Consider the following 20,868-nt stretch of genomic DNA (forward strand, 5'->3'; position numbering starts at 1 on the left):
TCCGCACAAACACTTGGATAGGCACCTAATAATAGCGCACATTTATCAGGTTAACATTAGAGCGAGCGGCCATGCCAGATGGATAAGTCCTTTTCATGTTTAACAAATCAAATCATGCATTTTCTACATAACTGCTGCGAGTAAGCGCTGCTCTAGTTTGAAAAAGGCGGCTGAGGCGAGCTGGTAACAGCATAACCAGCGTAACGAGAGAGGGAGCCCCAGGCAATTGCCTGGCTTGTCTGCCATTGGGGCGCCTCTGGGCTCGTGTCGTATTACAGTTCTCATTTTTTTTATAGGTGCTTTCTTAGTGTTAATCTCAGTCTTAACTTACCAATCCCAAGAATCCAAGGAAAAGCCCTGGTCATTCAGATGAATCTCCGTAGGCCGGCAGTCATTGTAACTGTAAGAATGGAATATGCCTCAAAAGTCGTTCTTTATGGTGTTTTTGTCTCCTTTTTAAAGCTTGTAAGCTGTACTCTGTGAAATTGCATAGAAAATCTATATAATGATAAACCAATACAAACCCGCTAAATGTCATCATACAACTTGGTCTTGTGTTTGACCTCTTCAAGATCTCGATTCCTTCCTCCAGTAATGAGTCAGCATATACCCTAGATGTGGAAACACATTAGGCTATACAGACAAAATGATTGAGATTGATAATGCCATTTTTCACATTTGCTTATTACACATTCATTTAAAGGTCCCATGACATGGATCATTTTTTTATTTTATAATGTTTCCTGGGGTGCCCTTATAATGTTATTTTTAAGTATAGTATATTTTTAAGTATATTTTATAGTATATTTTTAAGATCAAAAATGTTAATAATTTAGAAATAAAAGACAACTTTTAAGTGAACTTAAAACAATCCTCACTTAAACCCATAATAAATGTCATATTTACCTGTACCTTACCTGTCTAACCGATGTGAATTATATAGAAATTGAATAATTGAATACGTTTATAAAACAGTCCGCACTGCATAAATTATAAATGAAAAATAGATTAATCCTTAAGCATTGAGCAGTTAGTAATTTTCTCTGTTCCCATTGTTCTTTGGTTAACTTTACTAACAGAGAGAATTGCTGTCACTTTAATACCCGTTGCTGCTGACAGGATCTCACGGATCTCATTCTCTACTCTTTACTTCAATTTAAGATTGCATCTCACTTGACTGTTCTTGTGAAGATACTCGACAAAACTGACATTTTGGCATAAATGTGTGTGTTATGGTTCGTTTAAGCGAGAAAGAGAACTCGATGGCGCGCTGCCGACTGCGATACTGGCGTGCGTCTTTCTTTGTGTGTGTGTGTGTGTTTCAGGAGGACATTCACTGACAGCGTGTTCTCTTTTGTCTTCTCGCGCATTGATAGTTTAAAACATTTGCGTGAAGGAGAGCATGATCATATAACCCAAAGGATGACATAAAGAACGGACGCTGCGATAAATATTTTAACACGTTAAAGCTGGACAAAGATTAATCGCATGCGTTTCCGTTGACAGCACTAACATTAGGCTACTTGTCATACATTGCTGACAGAAAATGCTGCGGTTTAAAGTGGACTCGTTTTCATGGTAGACCTACACAGAATGTTTTTTCTTTTTTTTGTAAGCTACAGAATATTTAATTAAATATTAAAATTAAATATTTAGCCAAGTCTGAAGTTACCAAGCAGCAGTGTATGTTAACGTTAGCTCAGTTATCAACAGGTGTAGACAGAAAATATGATTATCCTGACCTGAGCTAATTTACTGAATCAACCAACTCACATCTCCTTTCTTTCTTTTCATCCATGGTGACATTAAAGTCACCTGTTGTTGTTTCTGGCGTTTCATCGCTGTCTGTGCCGCAACCGCTACTTGCTCATTAAAACATTCAGTGAGCTATTTTACACAGGCTCGGTCCTGCTCCTCCGTGGCAATGACGGCGTGCGGTTAAACATCATAACAAACGAATTTGAGTGGGGGTGGGGGGGACAACGGGATTTTAGAAAGTGTCCCCATAGGAAATTACGCCCGTGGGTAGGACATCATCCCCAAGCTTCATGAACTAGCGCTCCTTTCACCGACAACGCTAACGTGACGTATAAATCTCAATCACACTTGCCAGGCTCCGCCCTGCTCTGCTTCTGATAGGCTTGTAACGTTAGTAAGAGCTGCGTTCCTTTCATATGATTGGTAGGTGAAATCAATTGACTCGAAAATATTAAACCGCATGCAAGCAGGGCCGGTTCTAGACATTTGGAGGCCCTAGGCAAAATTCATGTTGGAGGCCCCCCACCCCCAATAAAAAACACTTGAAACAAATATGATTCCTAACCTTTTTATTTATACAACATTTAATTTTAAATTTAGTATATTTTTACTTACACAGTACATAAGTTTGGACAAATTACTATTTTTAATGTTTTTGAAAGAAGTCTCTTATGCTCATCAAGCCTGGATTTATTTGATCAAAAATACAGAAAAATAATATAGTGAAATATTATTACAATTTAAAATAATGGTTTTCTATTTTACTATACTTTAAAATATATTTCTGCGATTCAAAGCTGAATTTAGTGTCACGTGATCCTTTAGAAAACTTTATAATATTCTGATTTATTATCAAATGTTAGAAATGGTGCTTAATTTTTATTTTATAACATGTGATACTTTTTTCAGGATTTTTTGATTATTAAAAAGTTGTTTTAAAAAAGTTTTCACTATCACTTTTATATATTTAACACATCCTCGCTGAATATTCCTGTTTTTTTCTGTATTTTGATCAAATAAATGCAGGCTTGTAGAGCATAATAAGAAACTTCTTTCAAAAACATTAAAGATAGTAATGGGTCCAGACTTTTTACTGGTAGCTACTACATCAAAATTTATCTAAGGTAATCTCTTTTTTGTTTAATGAAGATGTTATTGTTCTTGTTGTTATTTTTAGCTGTTTTATTCAGTTTATTCACAGTTCCAGAATCCCACTTCAGTAGATGAACATGAACCTGCTTTTATAATTGTTTTCATAGCTGCGTTATGGGCAGGATTTTTCCCTCCCATTTAATCAATATCTGCAGATATTGTCATATTATTAATATCAGTAATATGATATTATGTATTGCATTGCTACCTTAAATATGCTATACACAAATCAAGTGGAAGAGAAAGATACGATCGCTACTGAGCAGGAAAAAAATTCTAATCTAATATTCGTATAGGCTATGATGTCAGGGTATTATCTAATCATCAGCATCAGAATATAGAAGATAGACCCATAGATATGAGATCCTTTATTTGAAACATTTAAAAATGTTGCAGTGTGTTGGTTTTTTTAACTTTGAATACAAACGTCTTGTCTTTTACTTTTGTAGCTTTTTACTAGTCAGCTCCCAACGCGATGTTATACGCGCAAATTCAAAGCGTCGCGTCTGGGCACGTTAGACGCTCGCGCTCTTTTAAACTCGTAGACTAGACAAACAAAGCGGTGAATGATTTTTCCAGAAATACGCTGATCTACAGTAGCCCACACGTTTATATTTAAAATACATTGCAATCACTCCAAAATCGATGACCTGCATTTCGAGCTGTGCTTCTTTGCGTGCCTATTTAGGCTTTTGCTTCGCACTCGTAGCACCTGATGGATGCGTTCGTTGACCGCCTCTGACCGCCGCTGACGTCCCCTCGGACTTAACTGGCTGGCGCCTCTATATATACAGTCATGGGCTGGCGTTAATGTGACGTAATGTAACAGTCTATGGTTAAGATAAACATCGTCACTATTTTTAGTTAATTAATACATTTTGAAATAAATTGTAGATAGGACATTTGTACATTTTTTTTGTTTTTTTTTGTCCCTCTGTCTGGGCCCCATCCCGCCAATCGGGCCCTAGGCACGTGCCTAGTTTGCCTTTGCGTTAATCCGGCTCTGCATGCAAGTTCCAATTTTTTTTTTCTTTCTCATGGCCGCACGCCGGAGATCCGGCACGGTGCCGGAATACTTTAAGCCCTGCATTTTTACTATTACAGCTATCGAGATTAACAAATCGTGAGAAGTTTTTTTAAAAGTATTTTGATCTATTCCCATCACATAAAAGGTTGCAGTGATGAGCATTGAGCAGATGACAGCCTGTTAATTGAGTGAATGAAGATCTTATCATTGCAACACAGTTTCTGCACTCTCACTAATGATTTCACCAATGCAAACATGAGGTAAGTACAGTAAGAGCTTCGTTTTGCAGCGTAACAGCGTCATTGATTTCATAACGAGTTTTGGCAAGTGTCCAGATAAACTCGCGCTGTGTGATTGACAGCTTGGGCGATTGGAAAGGGATTGTTCTTTGATTGCTTTCTGTATATATTTTAATCACAGTTTAAATAATATTATTTTCATCCTACCAAGAGAAACGATGTGAAGTTGTTATTTTAGTCACTGGCTTGATTTACTGATGCATAAACAGTATTGAACGACTTTGAGAGAAAGATTATCTGTCTGAACTTGAACAATTATACATCAGAAATTCACATAACCCATTGGCTCGGATGAAGGAACTAAAAACATACTTTTGTGTTCATTTGTACATCCAAACACTGAGCAACTGCCATGCTTCGCTCGTTTGCAAGCCATGATGTCTCTCGAGGAAAAACCAATATCGCACTCGTGCAGCTCATTTTCTCATGGGCGGGCTAAATTCTCTTTGCAGGCAAAGAAGAGAAAGGGGAGGTGACCTTTCTCCTTATGATGACATAAAAGGAAGATTTCTAGATTCACCCGTCTGAGCTTTCATTTTCTCAAAAATACCCAGGGCTTGGTTTACACCAATCAAAATGTCTAGCCACTGGGGGACCAAAGGCAGGCTAGGGGAACTCCTATTAAGGTTAAAAAACCTCATAAAGTGAAATTTTCATATCATGGGACCTTTAAACAATTCCATAACAGGTGGCAGAACTGAGACCTCATTAAATTATGGCATAATTTAAAAAATAAAAATAGGCCTATTTGTGGATAAAATATGTAATATTTGAGTTACATAAAAGCTTTTTATTTATTTTCTTCCTAATTGTCTTTAAAATAGTGGTCAAGAATCAACCAAAAATGGTTTGGCCACTGATCAAAATTTGATGTCATTTGATTTGAAGTTCAATACGCTCAAAATGTCCGGTCAGTGCTTAGAAAAGGAAAGAAAAGAGAAGAAGAGAAGAGAAGAAGAAAATAGAGGCCTTAGAGATTTTCTAAACAAATATTTTTTTAAAAAAGTGGTGACGGTGAAGCTGGAACTGGTAAAGTAAACGTAGAGCAATGTAAGAAACAACGCAGCCAACGTCTACAAGCCTTTTCAGGGGTTTTCCTGCATTGAAATATTTTTGGTGGCCGCCAAAGCAAATGTTTGTCCCGCCAAAGCCTTATTTGATCGGTGAGTGATGTAGAATAGAATGACTGCTGAGCGCACTGATCACGAGCAGAGAGAGAGCCGCGGTCGCGCACGCGCACGCGCACTCTCGCGTCTTCAAACACGTCGAGCGCTGTCTTGCTCTCTCTCCCTCGCGCATATTAATAAAAATCAATTGACACAATAGTAAAAGGTCGGAAGACCGCAGTTTCACGTGGAGCATTTGGATTGTTTTCTCCTGAATTACCGCGGGGTGTGAATTGTGCTAAAAAAAACGTTGCCTTATCTTCTCTAAAAAGCGTTCCGCCCATTCAGCTGACATAAACCACAATTTCAGTAAACGAAAAAAATCCAGTGACGAAATGTTTTCTGTGTTGACACCACTGATCTATATAATGGCAAAGAAATTGCCGTTTTTTAATAAGCAGGAAAAATTTCCGACTTTAAACAAATACCCATTAAAATGCTTAGGATGTTTGTGTTGTGAGAATGTACAGGGAGACTTTAGATTTAAAAACTGTCTCATTAGGCAATGTTTTTTCAGTCAAATCATAAAATTTCCTATTGATTCAATAGAACGCGTGAGCTCAATTCACCATGACTTCACAACAGTAATAGACGTTCTTCCGGGTGGCAAAAGCCGAAGCTTGGAATGGAGGCCCACCGTCGACAGTAAAAATGTAATAAAAATAAAAAATGTAATTAAATATAATGCATTTTTTTTATCATAATAACAACTGTGTTTAATGATATAAGTAAAAAATATAATAAATATGTAATATAGTAGGCCTACACATAATTAGCAAAATACTCAGATAGCTCTTTTTTCTAGCCAAAATAACGTGCTATATAGCCTATCATGCGGTCATTAAATGGCTTTCCTGAGGTAAATGTTATGTGACAATTGTTCTCCAGCTGTTATATCGACCTTTGCGCGGTTGAAAAACACTGATTGGTCGATATTATGTATGAGGAATATACATTTCGGATGTGTGGCGTGAGAGTGTGTGAAAAGTGACAATTGCGTGAGTCTCACGGTGAATGCGTGAGAGTGGGCAGCCCTCTTTTACTTCAGGCAGTGACTGGTGTTGGATTACATTTTTATTAAATGTTTAATTTAGTTTTTCCACTGCAATAGTATCTAAACTGATAAAATTTAGTAGACTGATTTCAGGTGATTATTGAGTCTCCAGCAAGAGTCTCCATTCCTGCCAGACCTGTTTTCTCTATTGTGTTTTAAATGAGTCAGATCACTTGATTCTCACCTTTCGGAGCCCATACGTTGAATCGTTAGGTTGATTGACTTTCACCTTTTGTCTTTAACGGCTCTGGGATGGCTCTTGGAATTGGAGCTCCTGGCCAGTATCAGCATGTGAATAGTTATGCTGATTCAATTGGATTCAGAGTAGGGTGTGTTCCTACTTCATTTGCATGCTTTGTTCAGAGTCTCCACCTCTATGTAATCCCTCCCCCTGGGGATGTATATAACTACAATGCATACTGTATTAGAGTTAGATCATGTTGGAAGTTTCTACAGCCGCATACAGTGGAGTTCTCAATAAAGAACAACTTCTGTTGAACGCGATCCCGACTGTCTCACTGGTCTCTGCTTCGATCAAAGAAAACTTTACAACACTGGCAATGAGTCTGATCTTCAAAAGAGACAAGTTTACTAATGTTAGTCTCGAATTTCCCCGGCGGAAGATAAATGCTCTGCTGTGATTTTGTAGATGGACCGTTTTGAGAATACACGAAGCAGAGTTGAAGAGCAAGCAGGGTTGGCAGCAGAAATGTAAACGTTGGATGAATCATATAATTTAGGGGATCGTTAAGATTTCCTACTTTGACGACACAACGTCCACTCGCTATAACCTCCTCACCCACAGGAAATCGATAAAACCCTACACCTTTTGCGGTATATCTGGCAGCGCAACCCCAAACACAACACGTTTTCATCATCGTTTCAACTTTGATCAACAACGTTTTTAACTATGTAACTGTTGCAGTCGCCGGCTGGATCTCTTCAGTTAGTCAGTGGAAGCCGCTCACGTTCTGCCACCCGGAAGTTACTCGGTGCCTATTGTTTACAAACATTCTGAAAGGCAGCGCGGTGGCTTCACTGTTCATGACGTCATGAGCTATCCAGTCATTCTATAGATCTTATGTAGCCCCACCCCTTTTCAGCGCTGCGCTCGTTGTCTTTTGACTTCCGGTTTTATTTTCACAGCGATCTTGCGTATTTATGAATGAACGGCTCGTTTTAAAATATTCCCGGTCTACTGACATTTGTTAAGACATCTGGTTTAAACATTACAGTCCTCATGATAACTTTCGTTAACTTTTGTTAACTTTATATTAATTAAATCCACTTCAAAAGCTAATTACTCTTGGACAACAATGCCATAGGAATATACAGAGCGACCGCAAAAACGGAAGTTCAAAGACAATATTCTAAATATGGCGGCGCCCTTGTTTCTCTGGCGCATAAGGTCTATATAGATCAGTGGTTGACACAAATCTAGTGCGATGTCCTAAATTGCCGAGACTAATGACACCCCATACAGCAGGTGACTGCGAGCCGGATCCGTCTTCAAACCGGCAAATCCGCGTCACAGTCACCTCCGTTTCACTGCTCTAAAACCGTTTATATACTGTCTATGTCTAAAACGGATCCAGCCTGGGAACAACAGTCGCAAAACAGATTCGGGCCGTATACGTGGAAACGAGCGCGCAAAACATTTTTTCTGGAGTTTAGAAGAGGAGGCTGCCACAGTCGGTACCTCAAACACTTCACCAAGGTAAGTCACACATGGTCAAACTTTTTTATTAATTAATTAAGTTGGCTTGAGAAAGCCAACTTTCTGATATTGTACTTAAACTTATTATTATTAAGTTGGCTTGAGAGAGCCAACTTACTGATATTGTACTTAAACTTATTATTATTATTATTATTAAGTTGGCTTGAGAGAGCCAACTTACTGAAATCCTATTTAAACTTATTAAGTTGGCTTGAGAGAGCCAACATATTGAAATCCTATTTAAACTTATTATTAAGTTGGCTTGAGAAAGCCAACTTACTGAAATCCTATTTAAACTTCTTCTTCTTCTTCTTCTTCTTCTTCTTATTCTTCTGACCCAAAAAATTTCAACTCTAACTCCTCCTAGACCGTTCAAGCTACATACTCCAAACTCGGGTCAGACCTTCATACTGTTCTGACTTGGTGTGCTATCTTTTCAGACTGGTTTGAGTTATGGTTTTCTTAAAAATTAATATTAAAAATCATAAAAATCCCATAGACTTTCATTGACCAAAAGTCCATGTCTGTTTGAACTGTTTAATGTAAACTGCTAGAAGCCATTGATACTCAATTAAGCTTTAAGCTATCTATGTTCTTTCTAACTAATAACTAATCTATCTATCTATCTATCTATCTATCTATCTATCTATCTATCTATCTATCTATCTATCTATCTATCTATCTATCTATCTATCTATCTATCTATCTATCTATCTATCTATCTATCTTCAAACCTTTTCTATCTATCTATCTATCTATCTATCTATCTATCTATCTATCTATCTATCTATCTATCTATCTATCTATCTATCTATCTATCTATCTATCTATCTATCTATCTATCTATCTTCAAACCTTTTCTATCTATCTATCTATCTATCTATCTATCTATCTATCTATCTATCTATCTATCTATCTATCTTCAAACCTTTTCTATCTATCTATCTATCTATCTATCTATCTATCTATCTATCTATCTATCTATCTATCTATCTATCTATCTATCTATCTATCTTCAAACCTTATCTATCTATCTATGCTAGAATCAGTAAATCATACTTGAACATGGTAAATCATGGTATACTATAGTAAATCATAGTAAACTATGGTAAATCGTGGTAAATAATGGTAAACTATGGTAAATCATGGTAAACTATTATAAATCATGCTAGAATCAGTAAATCATACTTGAACATGGTAAATCATGGTATACTATAGTAAATCATAGTAAACTATGGTAAATCGTGGTAAATAATGGTAAATCATGGTAAACTATGGTAAATCATGCTAGAATCAGTAAATCATACTTGAACATGGTAAATCGTGGTATACTATAGTAAATCGTGGTAAACTATGGTAAATCGTGGTAAATCGTGGTAAATCATGGTAAACTATGGTAAATCATGGTAATCTATGATAAATCATGCTAGAATCAGTAAATCATACTTGAACATGGTAAATCATGGTATACTATAGTAAATCATGGTAAACTATGGTAAATCGTGGTAAATCGTGGTAAATCATGGTAAATCATGGTAATCTATGATAAATCATGCTAGAATCAGTAAATCATACTTGAACATGGTAAATCATGGTATACTATAGTAAATCATGGTAAACTATGGTAAATCGTGGTAAATCATGGTAAACTATGGTAAATCATGGTAAACTATGAAAAATCATGCTAGAATCAGTAAATCATACTTGAACATGGTAAATCATAGTATACTATAGTAAATCATGGTAAACTATGGTAAATCGTGGTAAATCATGGTAAACTATGCTAAATCATGCTAGAATCAGTAAATTATACTTGAACATGGTAAATTGTGGTATACTATAGTAAATCATGGTAAACTATGGTAAATCATGGTAAATCATGGTAAACTATGGTAAAATCATGGTAAACTATGATAAATCATGCTAGAATCAGTAAATCATACTTGAACATGGTAAATCATGGTATACTATAGTAAATCATGGTAAACTATGGTAAATCGTGGTAAATAATGGTAAACTATGGTAAATCATGGTAAACTATGGTAAATCATGCTAGAATCAGTAAATCATACTTGAACATGGTAAATCATGGTATACTATAGTAAATCATGGTAAACTATGGTATATCGTAGTAAATCATGGTAAACTATGGTAAATCATGCTAGAATCAGTAAATTATACTTGAACATGGTAAATTGTGGTATACTATAGTAAATCATGGTAAACTATGGTAAATCGTGGTAAATCATGGTAAACTATGCTAAATCATGCTAGAATCAGTAAATCATACTTGAACATGGTAAATCATGGTATACTATAGTAAATCATGGTAAACTATGGTATATCGTAGTAAATCATGGTAAACTATGGTAAATCATGCTAGAATCAGTAAATCATACTTGAACATGGTAAATTGTGGTATACTATAGTAAATCATGGTAAACTATGGTAAATCGTGGTAAATCATGGTAAACTATGCTAAATCATGCTAGAATCAGTAAATTATACTTTAACATGGTAAATTGTGGTATACTATAGTAAATCATGGTAAACTATGGTAAATCATGGTAAATCATGGTAAACTATGGTAAATCATGCTTGAATCAGCAAATCATACTTGAACATGGTAAATCATGGTATACTATAGTAAATCATGGTAAACTATGTTAAATCATGGTAAACTATATTTGGCTAAATCTATATTTTGAACTTATCTATCTATCTATCTATCTATCTATCTATCTATCTATCTATCTATCTATCTATCTATCTATCTATCTTTTGAACTTATCTATGTATCTATCTATCTATCTATCTATCTATCTATCTATCTATCTATCTATCTATCTATCTTTTGAACTTATCTATGTATCTATCTATCTATCTACCTTTTCTATCTATCTATCTATCTATCTATCTATCTATCTATCTATCTATCTATCTATCTATCTATCTATCTATCTATCTATCTATCTATCTATCTTTCTTTCTTTCTTTCTTCCTAACTAATCTATCTATCTATCTCTTTCTTTCTTTCTTTCTTTCTTTCTTTCTTTCTTTCTTTCTTTCTTTCAATCTTAACTCATCTTTCTTTCTTCCTTTCTAATGAATCTTACTTTCTTTCTAGCTGATCTGTCTTTCTATCTTTCTTTCTTTCTTACTAATCTTTCTTTCTTTCTTTCTTTCTTTCTTTCTTTCTTTCTTTCTTTCTTTCAACTAATCAATCTTTCTTTTTCTTTCTTTCTCTCTTTCTTTTTTTCTTTCTTTCTTACTAATTAATCTTTCTTTTTTCTTTCTTTCTTTCTTTCTTTCTTTCTTTCTTTCTTTCTTTCTTTCTTTCTTTCTTTCAACCTTTTCTTTCTATCTATCTATCTATCTATCTATCTATCTATCTATCTATCTATCTATCTATCTATCTATCTATCTTTAAACCTTATCTATCTATCTATCTATCTATCTATCTATCTATCTATCTATCTATCTATCTATCTATCTATCTATCTATCTATCTATCAAACTTTAACCCACTTTAAACATCAAACTACTTTAAACTTCTTCAAACTCCATTGTCCGGCTTTCTCAAGCCAACTTAAAGTTTGTCTCAACAAACTTTTTTTTCTAGTTATTATTATTAGTGGTGCTTTTTTAAAAGCATCACTATTGTTATTGCTCATACTTATTATTAGTGGTGCTTTTTTGAAAGCATCACTATTGTTATTGCTCATACTTATTCCACACAAAGTTTGGCGCGTAACTCGCCCCGCACCTTTTGTCACAGACCCCTGAGTGAGGTGTCAAATCGACCGGCTCATTGAGGAGAGGTGTGCTATGACTTTTCTAAGCGATCGGGTGTACGATGTTCGCACAGCGGACGAAAAAGCGGCCAAAAAATCCCCATTGACTTTACATTGGGAGTTCTAAAAATATTTGAATCCCAACCGACGTTTTCACACACACAGACTCCAAAGGGCCTGACACCCCTGCGTCTCTCCCTCTCTCTCTCCCTCAGAGGATTTATATTATCAAGCAGCCAATAAGTAATGGCCTAAAATCTTCATAGCCACACCCTAGCAACCAGTTTCAGCACCCTAGCAACCACTAAGAGCTCCCTAGCAACCACCCTAAATAAAAAAAAAAACATTTTTTTTACATTTTTTTTATTTTTTAAAGCAATATTACACTCGTGGCCTTGCGATATCGCTCCATGCTTGTGCCTATTCGACCATAGGCACGAGGCCGCAGGCCGAGTGCCGTACTGAACGCACTCGTTATTAAAGATTTTAAGAACTCTATAAAAACTCCATAGTAACCATATTTGACTACCAACTACCTAGTAACACCATAGCAACTAACAAAAATACCTTAGCAACCATCCTGAACACCCTAGCAACGTCTAGAAAGCTCTAGTAACCACCAAGAATACCGTAGCGACTACCCAGAACACCCTAGCAACTGTCTAGCAACCCCCCAGAACACCTAGCAACTGCCTAGCAACCACCCAGAACACCCTAGCAACTGCCTAGCAACGCCCTAGCATCCACCCAAAATACCATAGCAACTGCCTAGCAACACCATAGCAACCACCCAGAACACCCTAGCAACTGCCTAGCAACGCCCTAGCAACCACCCAGAATACCCTAGCAACTGCCTAGCAACCACCCAGAATACCCTAGCAACACCATAGCAACCACCCAGAATACCCTAACAACCGCCTAGCAACACCATAGCAACCACCAAGAATACCCTAGCAACCGCCTAGCAACGCCCTAGCAACCACCCAGAACACCCTAGCAACTGCCTAGCAACCACCCAGAATACCTTAGCAACCACCTAGCAACACCATAGCAACCACCCAGAACACCCTAGCAACTGCCTAGCAACCACCCAGAATACCATAGCGACCGCCTAGCAACACCATATAAACCACCCAGAACACCATAGCAACCTCACAGAACACCCTAGCAACCACCTAGCAAAGCCCTAGCAACCACACAGAACATCCTAGCAACACCCTAGCAAACACCTGAACAACATGAACAAGCAATATCTCAGCACCAGAACATCGTACAGACATGGTTGTTGGCTCGTATGCAATCATGTATAACACCCTAGCAACCGAGTGGCGAGATTTGCCACTGCAAGCACCACTTCACATTTTCTTCAGGAAATGTACATTCTAGTTATTATTAGTGGTGCTTTTTTGAAAGCATCACTATTGTTATTGCTCATACTTATTAGTGGTGCTTTTCAAAGCAACACTATTGTTATTGCTCATACTTATATTCCACACAAGGTTTGGCGCGTAATGCGCCCTGCACCGTTTGTCACAGACCCCTGAGTGAGGTGTCAAATCGACCGGCTCATTGAGGAGAGGTGTGCTATGACTTTTCTAAGCGATCGGGTGTACGATGTTCGCACAGCGGACGAAAAAGCGGCCAAAAAAGTCCCATTGACTTAACATTGGGCATTCTAAAAAAATTCAAATCCAAACCGACGTTTTCACACACACAGACTCCAAAGGGCCTGACACCCCTGCGTCTCTCCCTCTCTCTCTCCCTCAGAGGATTTATATTATCAAGCAGCCAATAAGTAATGGCCTAAAATCTTCATAGCCACACCCTAGCAACCAGTTTCAGCACCCTAGCAACCACTAAGAGCTCCCTAGCAACCACCCTAAACCAAAAAAAACATTTTTTAAAACATTTTTGTATTTTTTAACGCAATATTACACTCGTGGCCTTGCGATATTGCTCCATGCTTGTGCCTATTCGGCCATAGGCACGAGGCCGCAGGCCGAGTGCCGTACTGAAGGCACTTGTTATTAAAGATTTTAAGAACTCTATAAACACTCCATAGTAACCATATTTGACAACTACCAACCACCTAGTAACACCATAGCAACTAACAAAAATACCTTAGCAACCACCCTGAATACCATAGCAACGTCTAGAAATGCTCTAGTAACCACCAAAAAACTCTAGCAACCACCCAGAACACCCTAGCAACTTCCTAGCAACCACCCAGAACACCCTAGCAACCACTAAGAGCTCCCTAGCAACCACCCTAAACCAATAAATAATTAAAAAAATTTTTTTTTACATTTTTTAAAGCAATATCACACTCGTAGCCTTGTGATATTGCTCCATGCTTGTGCATATTCGGCCAAAGGCACTCGTTATTAAAGATTTTAAGAACTCTATAAAAACTCCATAGTAACCATCTTTGTAACTACCAACCACCTAGTAACACCATAGCAACTACCAAACATACCTTAGCAACCACCCTGAACACCCTAGCAACATCTAGAAACGCTCTAGTAACCACCAAAAATACCAGAGCAACCACCCAGAACACCCTAGCACCTGCCTAGCAACCACCCAGAACACCTAGCAACCACCTAGAACACCCTAGCAACTGCCTAGCAACGCCCTAGCATCCACCCAGAATACCATAGCAACTGCCTAGAAACCACCCAGAACACCTTAGCAACTGCCTAGCAACACCATAGCAACCACCAACAACGCCCTAGCAACCACCAAGAATACCCTAGCAACCGCCTAGCAACCACCCAGAACACCTTAGCAACCGCCTAGCAACACCATAGCAACACCCTAGCAACCATCCAGAATACCCTAGCAACTGCCTAGCAACGCCATAGCAACCCCCAGAATACCCTAGCAACACCATAGCAACCACCCAAAATACCCTAGCAACTGCCTAGCAACGCCCTAGCAACCACCCAGAACACCCTAGCAACCGCCTAGCAACACCATAGCAACCACCCAGAATACCCTAGCAACCGCCTAGCAACTCCATAGCAACCACCCAGAACACCCTAGCAACTGCCTAGCAACTCCATAGCAACCATGTAAAATACCCTACCAACCACCTAGCAACACCATAGCAACCACCCAGAACACCCTAGCAACTGCCTAGCAACTGCCTAGCAACCACCAAGAATACCCTAGCAACCGCCTAGCAACCAACCAGAACACCTTAGCAACACCATAGCAACCGCCCAGAACACCCTAGCAACTGCCTAGCAACCACCAAGAATACCCTAGCAATTGCCTAGCAACCACCCGGAACACCCTAGCAACCGTTTAGAGCCACATATAAACCATATTGCAACATATAGAAGCTATATTTCAGCTCCACAACATCGTACAGACATGGTTGTTGGCTCGTATGCAATCATGTACAACACCCTAGCAACCGAGTGGAGATTTTTGCCACTGCAAGCACCATTTCACATTTTCTTCAGGAAATGTACATTCTAGTTAGTGGTGCTTTTTTGAAAGCATCACTATTGTTATTGCTCATACTTATTATTCTTTTTTTTATTATTATTCTTATTCTGGACAAAAGTTTGGCGCGAAACTCGCCCCGCACCGTTTGTCTCAGACCCCTGAGTGAGGTGTCAAATCGACCGGCTCATTGAGGAGAGGTGTGCTATGACTTTTCTAAGCGATCGGGTGTACGATGTTCGCACAGCGGACGAAAAAGCGGCCAAAAAAGTCCCCATTGACTTTACATTGGGCATTCTAAAAAAATTCAAATCCCAACCGACGTTTTCACACACACACCACTCCAAAGGGCCTGACACCCCTGCGTCTCTCCCTCTCTCTCTCCCTCAGAGGATTTATATTATCAAGCAGCCAATAAGTTATGGCCTAAAATCTTCATAGCCACACCCTAGCAACCAGTTTCAGCACCCTAGCAACCACTAAGAGCTCCCTAGCAACCACCCTAAACCAAAAAAAAACATTTTTTTATTTTTTTTTATATTTTTTAACGCAATATTACACTCGTGGCCTTGCGATATTGCTCCAAGCTTGTGCCTATTCGGCCATAGGCACGAGGCCGCAGGCCGAGTGCCGTACTGAAGGCACTCGTTATTAAAGATTTTAATAACTCTATAAAAACTCCATAGTAACCATATTTGACAACTACCAACCACCTAGTAACACCATAGCAACTAACAAAAACACCTTAGCAACCACCCTGAACACCCTAGCAATGTCTAGAAATGCTCTAGTAACCACAAAAAACTCTAGCAAGCACCCAGAACACCCTAGCAACTGCCTAGCAACCACCTAGAACACCTAGCAACTGCCTAGCAACCACCCAGAACACCTAGCAACCACCCAGAACACCCTAGCAACTGCCTAGCAATGCCCTAGTATCCACCCAGAATACCATAGCAACTGCCTAGCAACACCATAGCAACCACCCAGAACACCCTAGCAACCACCTAGCAACGCCCTAGCAACCACCAAGAATACCCTAGCAACTGCCTAGCAACCACCAAGAATACCCTAGCAACTGCCTAGCAACCACCCAGAACACCTTAGCAACTGCCTAGCAACACCATAGCAACCACCCAGAACACCCTAGCAACCACCTGGCAACAGCATCTTGCTAAAAACATGCTGGCAACATGCTAATCAAGCTAGCATCATGCTAGCAACATGCTAATCATGCTAGCATTATGCTACCAACATGCTAATAAAGCTAGCATCATGCTAACAACATGCTAATCAATCTAGCATAATGATAGCATCATGCTAATCAAGCTAGCATCATGCTAGCAACATGCTAATCATGTTAGCATTATGCTAGCAACATGCTAATCAAGCTAGCATAATGCTAGCATCATGCTAATCAAGCTAGCATCATGCTAGCAACATGCTAATCATGCTAGCAATATGCTAGCAAAATGATAATCAAGCAAGCATCATGCTAGCAACATGCTAATCAAGCTAGCATAATGCTAACAACATGCTAATCATGTTAGCATCTAGCTAAAAACATGCTAGCAAAATGCTAATCATGCTAACATCTTGTTAAAAGCATGCTAGCAATATGCTAATCATGCTAATCATGTTAACAACATGTTAATCATAGTAAATCATGCTGGAATGTGGTAAATCGTAGTAAATCATCTTAGAAATATGGTAAATCGTGGTAAATAATGCTAAAATGTGGTATATCATGGTATCACAACATGTCAATTGTGTTAGCATCTGCCCAGTGGCGAATTTTGCCACTGCAAGCACCACTTCACATTTTCTTCAGGAAATGTACATTCTAGTTATTATTCTTTTTCTTATTATTATTCCGGACAAAAGTTTGGCGCGTAACTCGCCCCGCACCGTTTGTCACAGACCCCTGAGTGAGGCGTCAAATCGACCGGCTCATTGAGGAGAGGTGTGCTATGACTTTTCTAAGCGATCGGGTGTACGATGTTCGCACAGCGGACGAAAAAGCGGCCAAAAAAGTCCCATTGACTTTACATTGGGAGTTCTAAAAATATTTGAATCCCAACCGATGTTTTCACACACACAGACTCCAAAGGGCCTGACACCCCTGCATCTCTCCCTCTCTCTCTCCCTCAGAGGATTTATATTATCAAGCAGCCAATAAGTAATGGCCTAAAATCTTCATAGCCACACTCTAGCAACCAGTTTCAGCACCCTAGCAACCACTAAGAGCTCCCTAGCAACCACCCTAAACCAAAAAAAAATGTTTTTTGTATTTTTTTGTATTTTTTAACGCAATATTACACTCGTGGCCTTGCGATATCGCTCCATGCTTGTGCCTATTCGGCCATAGGCACGAGGCCGCAGGCCGAGTGCCGTACTGAACCACCCAGAACACCCTATTCGGCCATAGGCACGAGGCCGCAGGCCGAGTGCCGTACTGAAGGCACTCGCAACCACCCAGAACACCCTAGCAACTGCTTTTTAAAAAAAAATTAAAGCAATATTACACTCGTGGCCTTGCGAAATTGCTCCATGCTTGTGCCTATTCGGCCATAGGCACGAGGCCGCAGGCCGAGTGCCGTACTGAAGGCACTCGCAACCACCCAGAACACCCTAGCAACTGCTTTTTAAAAAAAAATTAAAGCAATATTACACTCGTGGCCTTGCGAAATTGCTCCATGCTTGTGCCTATTCGGCCATAGGCACGAGGCCGCAGGCCGAGTGCCGTACATAAGGCACTCGCAACCACCCAGAACACCCTAGCAACTGTCTAGCAACCACCCAGAACACCTAGCAACTGCCTAGCAACCACCCAGAACACTCTAGCAACGCCCTAGCATCCACCCAGAATACCATAGCAACTGCCTAGCAACACCATAGCAACCACCCAGAACACCCTAGCAACCACCTAGCAACGCCCTAGCAACCACCAAGAATACCCTAGCAACTGCCTAGCAACCACCAAGAATACCCTAGCAACTGCCTAGCAACCACACAGAACACCTTAGCAACTGCCTAGCAACACCATAACAACCACCCAGAACACCCTAGCAACCACCTGGCAACAGCATCTTGCTAAAAACATGCTAGCAACATGCTAATCATGCTAGCATCATGCTAGCAACATGCTAATCAAGCTAACATCATGCTAGCATAATGCTAGCAACATGCTAATCATGCTAGCAACATGCTTCCAACATGTTAATCAAGCTAGCATCATGCTAACAACATGCTAATCAAGCTAGCATAATGCTAGCAACATGCTAATCAAGCTAGCATATTGCTAGCAACATGCTAATCATGTTAGCATCTAGCTAAAAACATGCTAGCAAAATGCTAATCATGCTAGCATCTTCTTAAAAGCATGCTAGCATCATGCTACCAACATGCTAATCAAGCTAGCATCATACTAATCAAGCTAGCATCATGCTAGCAAAATGCTAACATTATGCTAGCAACATGCTAATCAAGCTAGCATAATGCTATCAACATGCTAATCATGTTAGCATCAAGCTAAAAATATGCTAGCAAAATGCTAATCATGCTAGCATCTTGTTAAAAGCATGCTAGCAACATGCTAATCATGCTATCATCATGCAACCAAGATGCTAATCATGTTAACAACATGCTAATCATGCTAGCATCATTCTAACAACATGTTAATCATAGTAAATCATGCTGGAATGTGGTAAATCGTAGTAAATCATCTTAGAATCATGGTAAATCATGGTAAATAATGCTAAAACGTGGTGTATCATGGTATCACAACATGGTAATTGTGTTAGCATCTGCCCAATGGCGAGTTTTGCCACTGCAAGCACCACTTCACATTTTCTTCAGGAAATGTACATTCTAGTTCTTATTCTTATTATTCTGGACAAAGTTTGGCGCGAAACTCGCCCCGCACCGTTTGTCACAGACCTATGAGTGAGGCATCAAATCGACCGGCTCATTGAGGAGAGGTGTGCTATGACTTTTCTAAGCGATCGGGTGTACGATGTTCGCACAGCGGACGAAAAAGCGGCCAAAAAAGTCCCATTGACTTTACATTGGGAGTTCTAAAAATATTTGAATCCCAACCGACGTTTTCACACACACACCACTCCAAAGGGCCTGACACCCCTGCGTCTCTCCCTCTCTCTCTCCCTCAGAGGATTTATATTATCAAGCAGCCAATAAGTTATGGCCTAAAATCTTCATAGCCACACCCTAGCAACCAGTTTCAGCACCCTAGCAACCACTAAGAGCTCCCTAGCAACCACCCTAAACCAAAAAAAATTTTTTTTTTAATTTTTTTGTATTTTTTAATGCAATATTACACTCGTGGCCTTGCGATATTGCTCCATGCTTGTGCCTATTCGACCACAGGCACGAGGCCGCAGGCCGAGTGCCGTACAGAAGGCACTCGTTATTAAACATTTTAATAACTCTATAAAAACTCCATAGTAACCATATTTGACAACTACCAACCACCTAGTAACATCATAGCAACTAAAAAAATACCTTAGCAACCATCCTGAACACCCTAGCAACGTCTAGAAATGCTCTAGTAACCAGCAAAAAACTCTAGCAACCACCCAGAACATCCTAGCAACTGCCTAGCAACCACCCAGAACACCTAGCAACTGCCTAGTAACCACCCAAAACACCTAGCAACTGCCTAGCAACCACCCAGAACACCCTAGCAACGCCCTAGCATCCACCCAGAACACCCTAGCAACTGCCTAGCAACGCCCTAGCAACCACCCAGAATACCCTAGCGACTGCCTAGCAACCACCAAGAATACCCTAGCAACCACCCAGAATACCCTAGCAACCGCCTAGCAACACCATAGCAACCACCCAGAATACCATAGCAACTGCCTAGCAACGCCCTAGCAACCACCAGAATACCCTAGCAACCGCCTAGCAACACCATAGCAACCACCCAGAATACCCTAGCAACTGCCTAGCAACGCCATAGCATCCACCCAGAATACCATAGCAACTGCCTAGCAACCACCAAGAATACCCTAGCAACCACCCAGAATACCCTAGCAACCGCCTAGCAACACCATAGCAACCACCCAGAATACCATAGCAACTGCCTAGCAACGCCCTAGCAACCACCAGAATACCCTAGCAACCGCCTAGCAACACCATAGCAACCACCCAGAATACCCTAGCAACTGCCTAGCAACGCCATAGCATCCACCCAGAATACCATAGCAACTGCCTAGCAACGCCCTAGCAACCACTAGAATACCCTAGCAACCGCCTAGCAACACCATAGCAACCACCCAGAATACCCTAGCAACTGCCTAGCAACGCCATAGCAACCACCCAGAACACAATAGCAACTGCCTAGCAACGCCCTAGCAACCACCAAGAATACCCTAGCAACCGCCTAGCAACCACCCAAAATACCCTAGCAACCGCCTAGCAACACCA

At 39.7% G+C, this 20,868-nt stretch overlaps 1 protein-coding gene across 1 annotated transcript in view; it reads right to left on the reverse strand.

Annotated features, from left to right (window-relative positions):
• LOC308692017 (NACHT, LRR and PYD domains-containing protein 1 homolog) overlaps positions 1-20,868 on the reverse strand; it is a 105,630-nt gene that overhangs the window by 1,084 nt on the left and 83,678 nt on the right. The window contains exons 8-9 of the mRNA XM_081367695.1: positions 525-611; positions 332-400 (exon numbers count right to left, since the gene is read on the reverse strand). Of these exons, the coding sequence (XP_081223821.1) occupies positions 332-400; positions 525-611 (156 nt within the window). The remainder of the gene's footprint in view (positions 1-331; positions 401-524; positions 612-20,868) is intronic.

Source organism: Scardinius erythrophthalmus, assembly GCF_964197995.2.
Source record: "Scardinius erythrophthalmus genome assembly, chromosome: 6".
NCBI classification, from domain to species: Eukaryota; Metazoa; Chordata; class Actinopteri; order Cypriniformes; family Leuciscidae; genus Scardinius; species Scardinius erythrophthalmus.